The following is a 12,147-nucleotide window of genomic DNA, read 5'->3' on the forward strand; positions in this document are numbered from 1 at the left end:
CACAATAAAATGACGTATGCCTATGTGTGAGTGTGGAATACGTGTGTGTATAAGAAGTAACATGTATATAACATATATATAACGTGTGTGTGTGTGTGTGTGTGTGTGAAGTAACATAGTGAAAATACTAATAGATAATATTACATTTTTGCTTTAAATAGTTTTTTACATATGGGGGTGCCCAAAAAATGTATACACATTTTAAGAAAGAAAAACTATTAAAATTGTAATATTTAATATATACCAATAAAAAAAGATGAATACAAGTCACTTTTGACTACTGCAATTACAAGAGATGCTCAAAGTGGTTACCATTAGCGTCCAGACATTTCTGATTATGGGGAACTACTCTTGTGCAACGTTGACCAAAGTGTCCACTTGAATCGCTGCGCATGCCATTTCAGTAAGGTCCCCCATACGTAGAAGTCAAGGGAGGTTAAGTCAGGAGAATGTGGGGAAAACTCAGCTGCACCTCCTTGTCCTGCGCATTGTCCTGGCAAAACCTCATCGAGGCAAGCTATTCGTGGAAGTGCGAAAGACAGCTGTGCTTCCATCATTTTCTTTGACTGTCTTGCCTGTCGCATGGTGATGCTAGCATTCAATTAATTAATGCCATCTTTTGAACGAACGTCATACTGCACATTGCTACCGTAATTCAATTCAACTTCAAATAGTAATACATAGATAACATCTGTTAAAATTTGTATACATTTTTTTGGTACCTGCGGTATTTGAAAGAATTTGTGAAGAAAAAAGTCTTATTTTTTTAATTTCATTTTTTATTTTTGTATTAGTTTCAGGTGTACAAACCAACGTAATAGTTAGACATTTAAACCCCTCATAAAGTGATAACCCACCCCCAAGCTGGAAGACATCTTATATAGCTGTTACAATACCATCAACTATCTTCCCTATGTTGTACTCCACATCCGGTGACTATATATACCTATATATTTAGTTATAGTTGACATTCGATATTATTCTACTTCAACTCTTCAGGTGTATAGCACGTTGGTCAAGCATCTACGCAGTCTATGGCATGACCCCCCTGATAAGTCCAGTGCCCATCTGGCACCTTACATGATCTTTACAACATTGTTGATTATATTCCTCATACTGTATTAACTATCAATTTATATTTCTTAATGCCTTCACCTTTTTCACCCTGACCCCAACCCCGTTCCCATCTATCACCCTGATAGATCTAGTACCTATCTGGCACCATCCCTAGTTATTACAATATTGTTGACTATATTCCTTATGCTGTAACCTACATCCCCATGACTACTGCATAACACCCAATTTTTTCTTCTTAATCCCTTTACCTTTCACCCATCCTTAACCCCTCCCATCTTAAAGAAGTCCCTCTAAGAGTCTTCGTAACACAGGTTTGGTGATGATGAACTCCAGCTTTTCCTTGTCTGGGAAGCTCCTTATCTGTCCTTCAATTCTAAATGACAGCCTTGCTGGGTAGAGCAGTCTTGGTTGTATGTCATTGCTTTTCATCACTTGGAATATTTCCTGTAACTCCCTTCCTGCCTGCAAAGTTTCCGTTGAGAAATCAGCTGACAGTCTTACGGGGGCTCCCTTGTAGGTAACTAACTACTTTTCTCTTGCTGCTTTTAATATTCTCTCCTTGTATTTAACCTTTGGCATTTTAATTATGATGTGTCTTGGTGTTGGCCTCTTTGGGTTTATCTTGTTTGGGACTCTCAGTGCTTCCTGGGCTTGTATATCCAGTTCTTTTACCAGGTTAGGGAAGTTTTCTGTCATTATTTCTTCAAATAGGTTTTCAATTCCTTGCTCTCTCTCTTCTCCTTCTGGTACCCATATAATGTGAATGTAGGTACGCTTGATATTGTCCTGGAGGCCCCTGAAACTCTCCTCAATTTTCTGGATTCTTTTTTCTTTTTGCTGTTCTGGTTGGGTGTTTTCTGCTACATTATCTTCTACATCGCTGGTTAGATCCTCTGCTTCATCTAATCTACTGTTGATTCCTTGTAATATATTCTTCGTTTTCATTATTGTATACTTTATTTCTGACTGGTTCTTTTTTATGTTTTCAATCTCCATTGTTATATGATCATTGAGCATTCTTATAACCAGTGTTTGGAACTCTACGTCTGATAGATTGCTTATCTCCGTTTCACTTAGTTCTTTTTCTCGAGCTTTGTTCTATTCTTTCATTTGGGACATGTTTCTTTGTCTCCCCATTTTGGCTGTATTGTTTCTATGTATAAGTAGGGCTGCTATGTCTTCCAGTCTTAGTAGAGTGGCCCTATGTACTAGTTGTGCTGTGGGGTTCAGTGGCACAGTCTTTCTGGTCACCTGGGCCATGCTCTCCAGGTGCGTCCCTTGTGTGGGTTGTGTGTGCCCTCCTCTTGTAGTTGGGCCTTGGTTGATAACTGTACATCAGTGGGAGGGACTGACCTTTGGACTCACTGGTTGTGAGGACTGGCCTTGACTACAGTGGAACAGTTGTTGTGCAGGGTCTGATCCTACAGAGCAGGATCTGCGTCAGCAGGGCTCTATGCCTGCCCAATCCTCCCCTTGGGTGTGTTAGAATTGGAGATGGCTAGGTGATGCTCCAGCTCGTTTTGAAGCTGGCCACTGGGGGCACCAACCCCAGGACCACCTTGGACGGGATCTGCTGTCGGTCTACTTCAGCCACAGCCTGTGCCCTACCCGGGGCCACCTAGCAGGAGCCAGAAAGAAATCTGCAGATGTCTGCTGCCCATGTTGTGCCTGGAAACGCCTTGAGAAGCCAAGTCACTAACCAAGGCCAGATGCCACTAGTGCCAGCTTAGAGCTGCTCAGCCAGAGATATAGGACACGCTCAAGCCAGGTGCTGCTTGTCTGGGTTCCGCAAACCTTTGAGAGACCCTAGGAAACAGCTTGAGCCAAGGCAAACGGTCTGCATGAAAAAGCCACTGAACGCAATCTGAGTGTGCCCAAAAGTTGGGCAGAGACGGGTCTCAAATTGCCAGGACAGGACAAATGAATGGCGGAGACTCAGAAATGGCGGCCACCTGTGTTCGCATGCTGGGAAGGGGGAGGGCGCAACAAAGAAACAATCGCCTTCGCCAGCTGCTCTGTCCAGGAGAAAGCTGCCTCTCCAGGCCCCATCCCCAGCCAGACAACTCAGTTCCCCACCATATGTACCTGCTGCCTTTCTAGCTGCCCCAGCGCTGGAGCTCAGAGTGAGTGATTCCGTTGGTGGGTAAGTCTGTGTGCAGTCCCTTTAAGAGGAGTGCCTGTGAGTGCAGCCACACTGTCTCACTCAGTCACAATCTGCTGTTTTTCACAACCAAAAACTATGGGGACTTCTCTCCCCGGCACTGGAACCCTGGGCTGGGGTAGGGCTGGGATCTCTCACGCCTTTAGGGGATGGGGGGGACCCCCACAGCCGAAATAGCCCTCCCGATCTTTAATGGTCACACGTGGGTGTGAGACCAGCCTGTGCCACGTCTCTGACCTTTCCACCAGTCTGGAGGTGGCTTTTACTGCAAGTCCTTAGTTGAAAGCCTTCAGTTCAGCTTGATTTTAAGAAATTCTCAATAATGGTTGTTTTGTAGATTAGTTGTAATATTTTCTTTTTTAAGATTTTTATTGGGGAGGGGGAATAGGACTTTATTGGGGAACAGTGTGTATTTCTAGGACTTTTTTGGGGAACAGTGTGTTTTTTCCCAGGACCCATCAGCTCCAAGTCAAGTTGTGCTTTCAGTCTTAGTTGTGGTGGGCGCAGCTCAGCTCCAATCCAGTTGCCATGTTCAATCCTAGTTGCAGGGTCACAGCCCACCATCCCCTGCGGGAGTTGAACCATCATCCTTGTTGAGAGCACGCTCTCCAACCAACTGAGTCATTCAGCCACCCCTCAGCAGCTCAGCTCAAGGTGCCATCTTCTATCTTAATGCAGGGGGGAGCAGCCCACCATCCGTTGCAGAAATCGAACCATTAATCTTGTTGAGAGCACGGCGCTCTAACCAACTGAGCCACCTGGCTGCCCCTCGGCAGCTCAGCAGCAACTCAGCTCAAGGTGCCTTGTTCAATCTTAGTTGCTGGGGGGGAATCACTCTGGGAGTCAAACCATCAGCCTTATTGCCGAGCACGCACTCCAACCAACTGAGCTATCTGGCACCCCTCAGAGTAATTTTGATGTGGTTGTGAGAGAAGGTAAACAGCATTTACTTACTGCACAATCTTGGTTGTCCTTGAAAAAATTCTTCTTATACGTATCATTTCTGATGCTCATGTTTCTAAATATCCAGGATTTCCTCTGATAGTTCCCTTAAGCTGAAAATTTTCCTGTAGCTATTGTTGTAGTGCAGGTCTGTGTGTGATGAATTCTCTTAGTTTTCCTTTGTCTGACAATATCTTTATTTTACTGTCATTCCTGGATATAGAATGTTTTCTCTGGATATAGAATTCTGGGTGGATCCCCTTTCCTCCTCAGCAGTATATTTGGCCTTCAAGTCTCTGAAGAGAAAGTCATGATTATTCAAATTGTATGTGATGTATTATATTTTTTATCTGGTTTCAAGATGTTTTTTTCTTTATCATTGGTTATCAGTGTTTAGATTATGATATGTCTAGGTATGGTTTTCTTTGGATTTGTCCTGTCTGAGATTCACTGAGCTTCTTGAATCTGTACATTTATGTCACCAGATTTGGGACAAATCTGTCATTGTTTCTTCAAAAAACTTTTTTGCCACAATTTTTCTCTTTTTCTGTGTGGGATGCCAATTACATGTATGTTAGACCTTTTGACTTTGTCCCCTGGATCCCTTAAGCTCTGTTCATTTCTTTTTTTAAGATTTTTTTTAACTTTATTTTTTTAAGTGTGTTTTTCCAGGACCTATCAGCTCCAAGGCAAGTAGTTGTTTCAATCTAGTTGTGGAGGGCACAGCTCACAGTGGCCCATGTGGGGATTGAAGTGGCAACCTTGTTGTTAAAAGCACCATGCTCTAACCAGCTGAGCTAACCAGCCACCCCAAGCTCTGTTCATTTCTATTCAGTCTTTTTTCTCTTTATTTGTCAGGTTAATTTGTTCCTATTGATCTGTATTCAAATTCACTGTCATTTTTCTCTGTTGTCTTCATTCCTCTTTAAATTTACCTAGTGAATTTTTTATTTCAGGTATTGTGTTTTTTAGTTGTAAAATTTCCATCTTGCTCTTTTTATACTTTTTACTGAGATACCTACCTTTTCATTTATCATGTGTATTTGTCTTGACCTCTTGTAGTATAGTTAAAATAACCGCTTTAAGGTCCTTATATGATCATTTCATTTCAACATCTGGGTTATTTTCGAGTCGGCATGCGTTGACTGTCTTCCATTGACAATGGATACGATTTCCTCATTCTTTGTATATCAGTTAATTTTGGGTTGTGTCTTTAAAATTGTGAATATTATCTCGTGTAGACTCTGAGTTCTTTTCTAATTCTCAGGAGAATGTAGATTATTTTACTTTAGTAAGCAATGATCCCACTTAGATTTGCATAGTAGACTCTGTCTTGCTTTTGTTGGTTCAAATTTCAGTTCCATTTTCAACCCTTTCCTTTAACTGTTTTGATCAGTCCTGCATATGCATACTTCCAGGTAAACTGAAAACTGTGGCTTCATATACAGAATAAAAGGATCCCTTCTATGGCTTTTTCCCCCTCCAGGATTCCCATTATAATCTTTGGTCTGCCTAAGCTTTCCAGGTTTCTCTAGACACAATGCAATAGGGTTTCTATCCAGAATCTTAGTTACTCAGGTTGCCACACCACTCTCCAAGTGTTGTTACTCTCATGGAAAAACTGGAAAAAGAAAGAAAATATAGGAAACTCATCCCAATAGCAATACTTTCTCCCAGTTTTGACTTCCCTGCACATAAAGTCTGCTTTTTTATTTACTCTCAGAGTTCTTCGGTGGTTGTATTTTGTGTTTTATCCAGAGTTTCTAATTTTTATCAGCAGAAAGGTGGGCTGTAGGGGACTCACACTAGAACCAGAACTCTGTTATTTTTTTAGAAAGATGATTCTTTTCCTGACTCCATTCTCCCCAATCTGATACAAGAACATGTTATGTACTATAAGACTTCTCTACCTTTGTTTAATTTGTTCCTTCTATCTGAAACTTTCTTAACCTCCTCTACCACTGGAAATTGAATACATTCTTCAAAGCCCAGGAAAAAGTCCACCTCGTTTTGTGAAAGCTTATCCACATCCCCTTGTTGTCCCACCTCCCCTTTCTTTGAGCGTAGGCACTTAATTCATACTGGTGGTATAACGTGTTTCATTCATTAATTATTTCTTCAAATATTTATTAAGTACTGATTTTATACCACTTTTGCTTGTTTATTCTTACAATTAAAAACAGAAAGGTTAAAAAATAGTAGCAGCTATTGGGAGGGAGGGGGCCCTTGTGTGTTGCATAGGGGTGAGGATCACAGAACCAGATAGATCATTAGTGAGGCTTGTATCTTTGGAATGACCTAAGAAACAAAAGAAAAAGATATATGAGACATGCTAGCTTGAAATTAGTTCCTGGATGAACAGAAAGTAAGTTGATTTTTGATCAAGGGTGAATTTTGTGTGTTAAGGTCCTTTGCTCATGTTACTGACAATGGAACTAATTAAAATAAAAGCACTACAACAAAGTCATATGTAAATTATTATATAAATAAAAATAATTTCGTAGCAATGTAGTCTTATCTTTTAATATTTTCAGTGACTATAACCTATTTGCTGCTTTATATTTTTCACCTTTGAGAATAGGTCTTTAGATTGGGAGATATAAGGAGGAAAATGGTTTTTGACCCAACACAGAGTGTATTACCCATTCATGACGAGAGAAAATTGTGAGTTTAAAGGCTTTATTTTGTGGAGGTGAAGGCAATAAATGATATCTGGAAAATTCCATTGAAATATCCTTGGTGATATTTAAAGAATTAGTTAATTAAAATGGAGATTAAATCCAGTGCCTACAGTGTACATTTACAGTCCAAAAAATGAGCAAAACTCTAAGTCTGTGAATGCTATTCCGTAGTTTCCTGTATGTCAGAGATTTCTTTCATGAGGTGTTAATTCTCATTCTTCTTTGTTTTGTGTAGATGTTTCTTTCTTAGTAAAATAGAGGAGAAACTTACTCTTCTTCCAGATGATTATAGTATGAACATGGATGGAGATGGAGATTCCAACGACAGGATGGAGGTACAGGAGCAGGAAGAAAATATTTGTTCTCTGGTTAAGAGCTGTAAATTTTCCATGAAAATGAAGATGGTAGAGAGTGCAAGAAAGCAGGTAGGTACTCATATTTATGTTTCTCTATTGTATCACAGACGTTTCTTAAATTAGCTTTTTTTAAATTTAGCTTTTCTTTAAAATCTGAATCTTTAGGATAATTGAGTTGTTAGTATTTTTCCTCTGTATCAGAAAGTAAACTAAGGAAACACTTACTTAAAATTATCCAGATAGCCTTTAAAGTTTTTATATACTTGTTAATCATTTCAAAATGGTTATTTTTCTCTTATTGAAAAAGAAAATAAACCTAATATGTTTGATATTCTTTAACAAAAATGAATGCTTGCCAGCTGATTACAAATTATATTGAGGTTTAGTTTGTGGAAAAGTATCATTTGATAATAAGATTCTTTATTAATATAATTATTCTTTGCTTAAAAGCTGCATATAACTATTTAAATTTATCAAATCATATTTGAATATTTTAGGGGAGCTTGCTCTTTTAATGACCCTATATTGATTGCTGTTATAAAGCAAAGAATGTTATTCTAGTAGAAATAATTAATATTTCGTCCTTGTAAGTTTAAATGCTCATTTATAAATCTGTCTTTGAGATGGGTGTTGTATCAGTTATGAATCTTTATATTACAAATAATAGAAAATCCAACCCAAAGCAACCTAAATGAATAAAGGCTATTTATCAGTACCCATAAATGTGAAGTCTAAAGCAGCCAGCTTTCAAGGACCTTCTTTCTCTCCTTTGGTTCTCTCTTCCACCGTATTGGTTCAAGTCCTCAGATTCTACATAGCGGCATTCTCTGGCAGCTCCATGCTCAGCCTCCATTGTTGGAAATGGATGTGGATGTTTTATATCTTCTTCCACACCACATCTTCCAGGAATTATATATAGTTTCTCTCTGACTAATTCCTAATAAAAAAATTTTTTTTCTTTTCCCCCAGAAGGCACCAGCCATTGTCTCCCACTGTCTCATAAGTTCTGATTGCAGCAGGAGAGGCCATCTAAGGCACACAGCTAAGGAGGGGTACATGTGACTTTTCAGCAGGAAGTCAGGGTGTTCATTTTACTAGGTGGACTTATGTAGTGTGTGTCCTTTATATCTGAATTGCACAGCCTCCCTATTTTCCTGTGCATGTGTTCTAGAGGTGTCCCTTGTGCTGTGTGTATTTTCCTGTTGAAGTTGAACTTTAATTGCTTTTGGCTTGTCAGTGGGTGGGATTGACTCCCAGGCTGACTAACTGTGAGAATTGGCTATGCCCACAGTTTATGAGCTGCTGCGTGAGGGTGGGCCCCTCATATGAGGTTTGGCCCCTATGGGCTCTTGTGCCTGTAGAGAAATCCCTTTGGGTCTGTCACTTGTAGGTCAAACCTAGCAATGCTGTGGAGTTGGCCTCTGGGTGTGTTGATTCTCTTGACGCTTGGGCTGGGCCCTCATGCAGGGCAATTTCAGAACAAAACAAACCAACAAGCACAACAATACCAACAACAACAAAAATACACTCACATATGAAAACAACCAACACTTAACACACTCAAAAATACGAAAAACAACCCCCCCAAAAAAAAAAAATCAATACAGAAAAATAGAAAGAAGGAGGAAAAGTAGAGCAAGGAAAAGAAAAAAGAAAAGAGAGATAAAGGGGGGAATATATATATATATATACATATATATATATATATATATATATATATACATATATATATATATATATACACACACGCACACACACACACACACACACACACACACACACATACATATGACTAAAAAGAAATTATACTAATTAAAAAATTTAAAAAACAGCACCAGTCTTGGCTTAAGTCCACCAAGCTATCTCCAGGTTATCCTCTGCTGTACAAAAACTCCTCTGCATCTTGTAGAGGCAGAGCTGGCTGCCTGGTACCCAGAGTGACACTGGCAATGCAGTTCTTGATGGGTATGGTTGGTAGTTTTTACAAAGTCAGTGCAGTTTCTGCTTTCGCCTGCACAAAACGCGTGCTGAAAGCACCACAGCCAGCCACCGGGAGGTGCACTTCTTCCCTGTGTGCAGGTCTCCTAGGGCACCTTTTCCCTCAGGGGTTGTGAAGGGCGAGAGATTTTTAAGCTTCTGAAAGCCCAGGGCTGCCTCTGCCAGATGCTGCTGACATCTGCATGTGTCTCAGCCGCCAGCTCTAATTGTCCTGCCGGGGAGCCGCCCAGAGAAGGTGTGGGCTGGGTAGGCAGTCAGTGGCTTTTGTCTCTCTGGCTAGCCCACCACCAGTGTCACATTCATCCCAGCCTCTTCCCTAGGTCACAGCTGCAAACCAGCTCCTTTCAGTTCTTGAGGGCTGCAGCTCCTCTGTAATCTGACTCTACTCCTTCCAGATCTGGGACCAGCTTAAAGCTCTGGAAGGGTGAGGGTAGGAGAGCTGTGGGAGAGTGCGGGGAGGGGGTCTAGGTATGTTGTTTTCTTTGCTTTCTGTCTGACTGAGAGAGCACCGCTGCAGTTCTCAGCTGAGGTTTCTACCTTGAACCCTGGGCACCGCTGTCCTATATGCTGACCTCTCGGCAGGACTGTGGAGTGCAGGGAGGGAGCGCACACCTGGCTGCTGCGATCTGCTGTCTGTGTCCTGGGGCCCCGCCTCTCCACAGCCAGGGATGGGGGCCAGTCTCCACACTTCTCCCTTCTCTCTTCTCCCAATAGCCCTGTTTGCCCACCTTCAGGTAATCCTCATAGGAGTCTCTTAGCTGTTCTGTGTGATGAGCAGAGAGTCCTGTGATGGGTTATAGGTGTTCAATTTGTGGTAAGTTCCAGAGGAGAACTCAAGAAGACCACCTCACTGGTGCCGTTTCTATGAGGGTATTCATTTTCAATGGAGAGACAAAGGTTGCTCCCTACTGCTGCTCAAAGTTCTCCAAACTGGGGTTCAGGGGGAGCATGATGAGAGAGGAGAAGGGTAGAAATGGATTACGAGTACATTACTTAGAAATATGTGAAAATCATCAGGATAGCCAAAAGTCTTCCGTATAGCACATTGGCTTTTCAGAAATTTTCAACAATATATTCACATATAAATATGGGCTAAATGGCTATCAATACCAGTAGTATTGGAGGTGGAGAGAAGAAGAATAATTCAAGTCTGAAAATGACATAAAACTTAGTTTATTTTAATTTACTGCCCATACTCTTCAAAACTTCAAAAGTAGCAGAACTGAAATTTGAGTTTTGCCTCTTTTTGTTACCAAGCACTTCATTAGGTGCTGGAGATACCATATTGAACAAAATAGAGACAAATAGACAATTATAATACATAATGTTAAAAGACAATCACATGGGATGGACACCTGACCCAGCCTTATGGGAAGAGAGAAAGTTTCTTGCAGTAGGAGGTAATGTGTAAGTTGGGAACTGAAAGGTGAATTAGGGTAGAGGGAATAACATACAAAACCCAGCAATGACCTAGAGTACTTAATTTCCTAAGTGGAGTGAAGGTTGAATTTTAGCCCCTACTAAAGGGCTGTGCACCTTTGTGCAAGAAAACCCTGCGATCAAGGTGATCAGATGGCAATTTTAAAACGTATTCTGGTTGTAATAAGAAGAAAGGATCTGAGAAAGAGCAAAGGATTAGCAAGCTTTTATATAATCCTTGTGAGACATGACGGTGGCCATATCTAGGTTAAAGGTCAAGGAAATGGAGATAAGTGGACAGATTTAAGGAAAAGGAGGAGGATTGCTCAGATGAGACATGGTGACTAGTTCTGTTTGGGAGGAAAAAGTGTGATACACAGCACAGGTTTTGACCTGAGTATCTGGGTGGACGAGAATGCAGGAGGAAGAGTAGTTTGTGGGGGAGGTGATACATTCAGTTCAGGACATGTTGATTTTGCAAGGCCTTTAAGACACGCAAGTTGTGATTTCCATCAGATAATTTGTACAGAAAAAATTTGAAGCTCTGAATAAAAAGAGTTATGCTAGTAGTAGAGATCTCAATGTGATCAGCATGTAGATAGTCATTGAAACCACGGGAGTGGATAAGGTAACCAGGGACGGTTCCCAAAACAGACCAACAGTTATGGGGTGAGCACAGGAGGAGGGACTGCAAAGGAACTGACACTGAATGACAAGATTAGAGGATGATCAAGGGACTGTGAGACCACAAGGGAGGGGCCAGAAATCATCAGTGTCAGTTACCAAAGAGAGTGAAGGTGTGAAAAGATTGAAAAGTGTTTTTACATTTAAAAGGAGGTTGGTATTGACTTTTGGTAAAAACCATTTCAATGGAGTAAAAGAAGTCAGATTATAGTGGATGGAGGAATGGATGAAAGTAAGGATATGGGGACAGTGAGCACAGGGCACTCCTAAAAAAGCCATGACAAGGAGGAGCAAGTGGGGTTCAGGGAAGAATTTTATTGTTTTAGAATAGAAGAGACAGGAGATGTTTAAATCCTAGTGGAAGGAACTAATAGATGAGAAGAGATTGGACATACAGAGGAGGAATCATTGGTGAAATGAGATTCCTTGTGGAGGATGGCAGGGACAGGACTCGGGGCAAAGGTGAATCTTCTATCATAATAGAGGTCAGGAAGGAAAAATGGGCTTCAATGTGAGGAAGAGTAGGAAATCTCATCTGTTTTCTCTGAGAAGTGGGAAGTGAAGTCAACTGCAGAGACTGAGCAGGAAGGAGAATTGAGGAACGTGAGAAGGCTAGAGATTATTCTGGACTGTGGTGGGAAAAGCTGACCAACACACTAAAATTGGATTGTCAGACAGCACTGAACCTGGTTGGTGTTGTCTCCAGTGAATCTCTAAGTGTAGGAGCAGAGAAGGCATGCACTATGATTAACCCAGAGTGTCATTTTTCCAGGTAAATGTGACACCTGACAAATGATACCTAAAGGCTAATGATTTAAGAATATTGCTA

At 40.9% G+C, this 12,147-nt stretch overlaps 1 protein-coding gene across 3 annotated transcripts in view; it reads left to right on the top strand.

The window, feature by feature from the left end:
- PRKDC (protein kinase, DNA-activated, catalytic subunit) overlaps positions 1–12,147 on the top strand; it is a 270,606-nt gene that overhangs the window by 209,540 nt on the left and 48,919 nt on the right. For all 3 annotated transcript variants that reach the window (XM_074318994.2, XM_074318995.2, XM_074318996.2), the window contains exon 69: positions 7,097–7,286. In XM_074318994.2, coding sequence (XP_074175095.1) covers positions 7,097–7,286 — 190 coding nt within the window. The remainder of the gene's footprint in view (positions 1–7,096; positions 7,287–12,147) is intronic.

This window comes from Rhinolophus sinicus, chromosome 7 (assembly GCF_057876585.1).
Source record: "Rhinolophus sinicus isolate RSI-liver-muscle chromosome 7, RSI-T2T, whole genome shotgun sequence".
In the NCBI taxonomy this organism is placed as follows: Eukaryota; Metazoa; Chordata; class Mammalia; order Chiroptera; family Rhinolophidae; genus Rhinolophus; species Rhinolophus sinicus.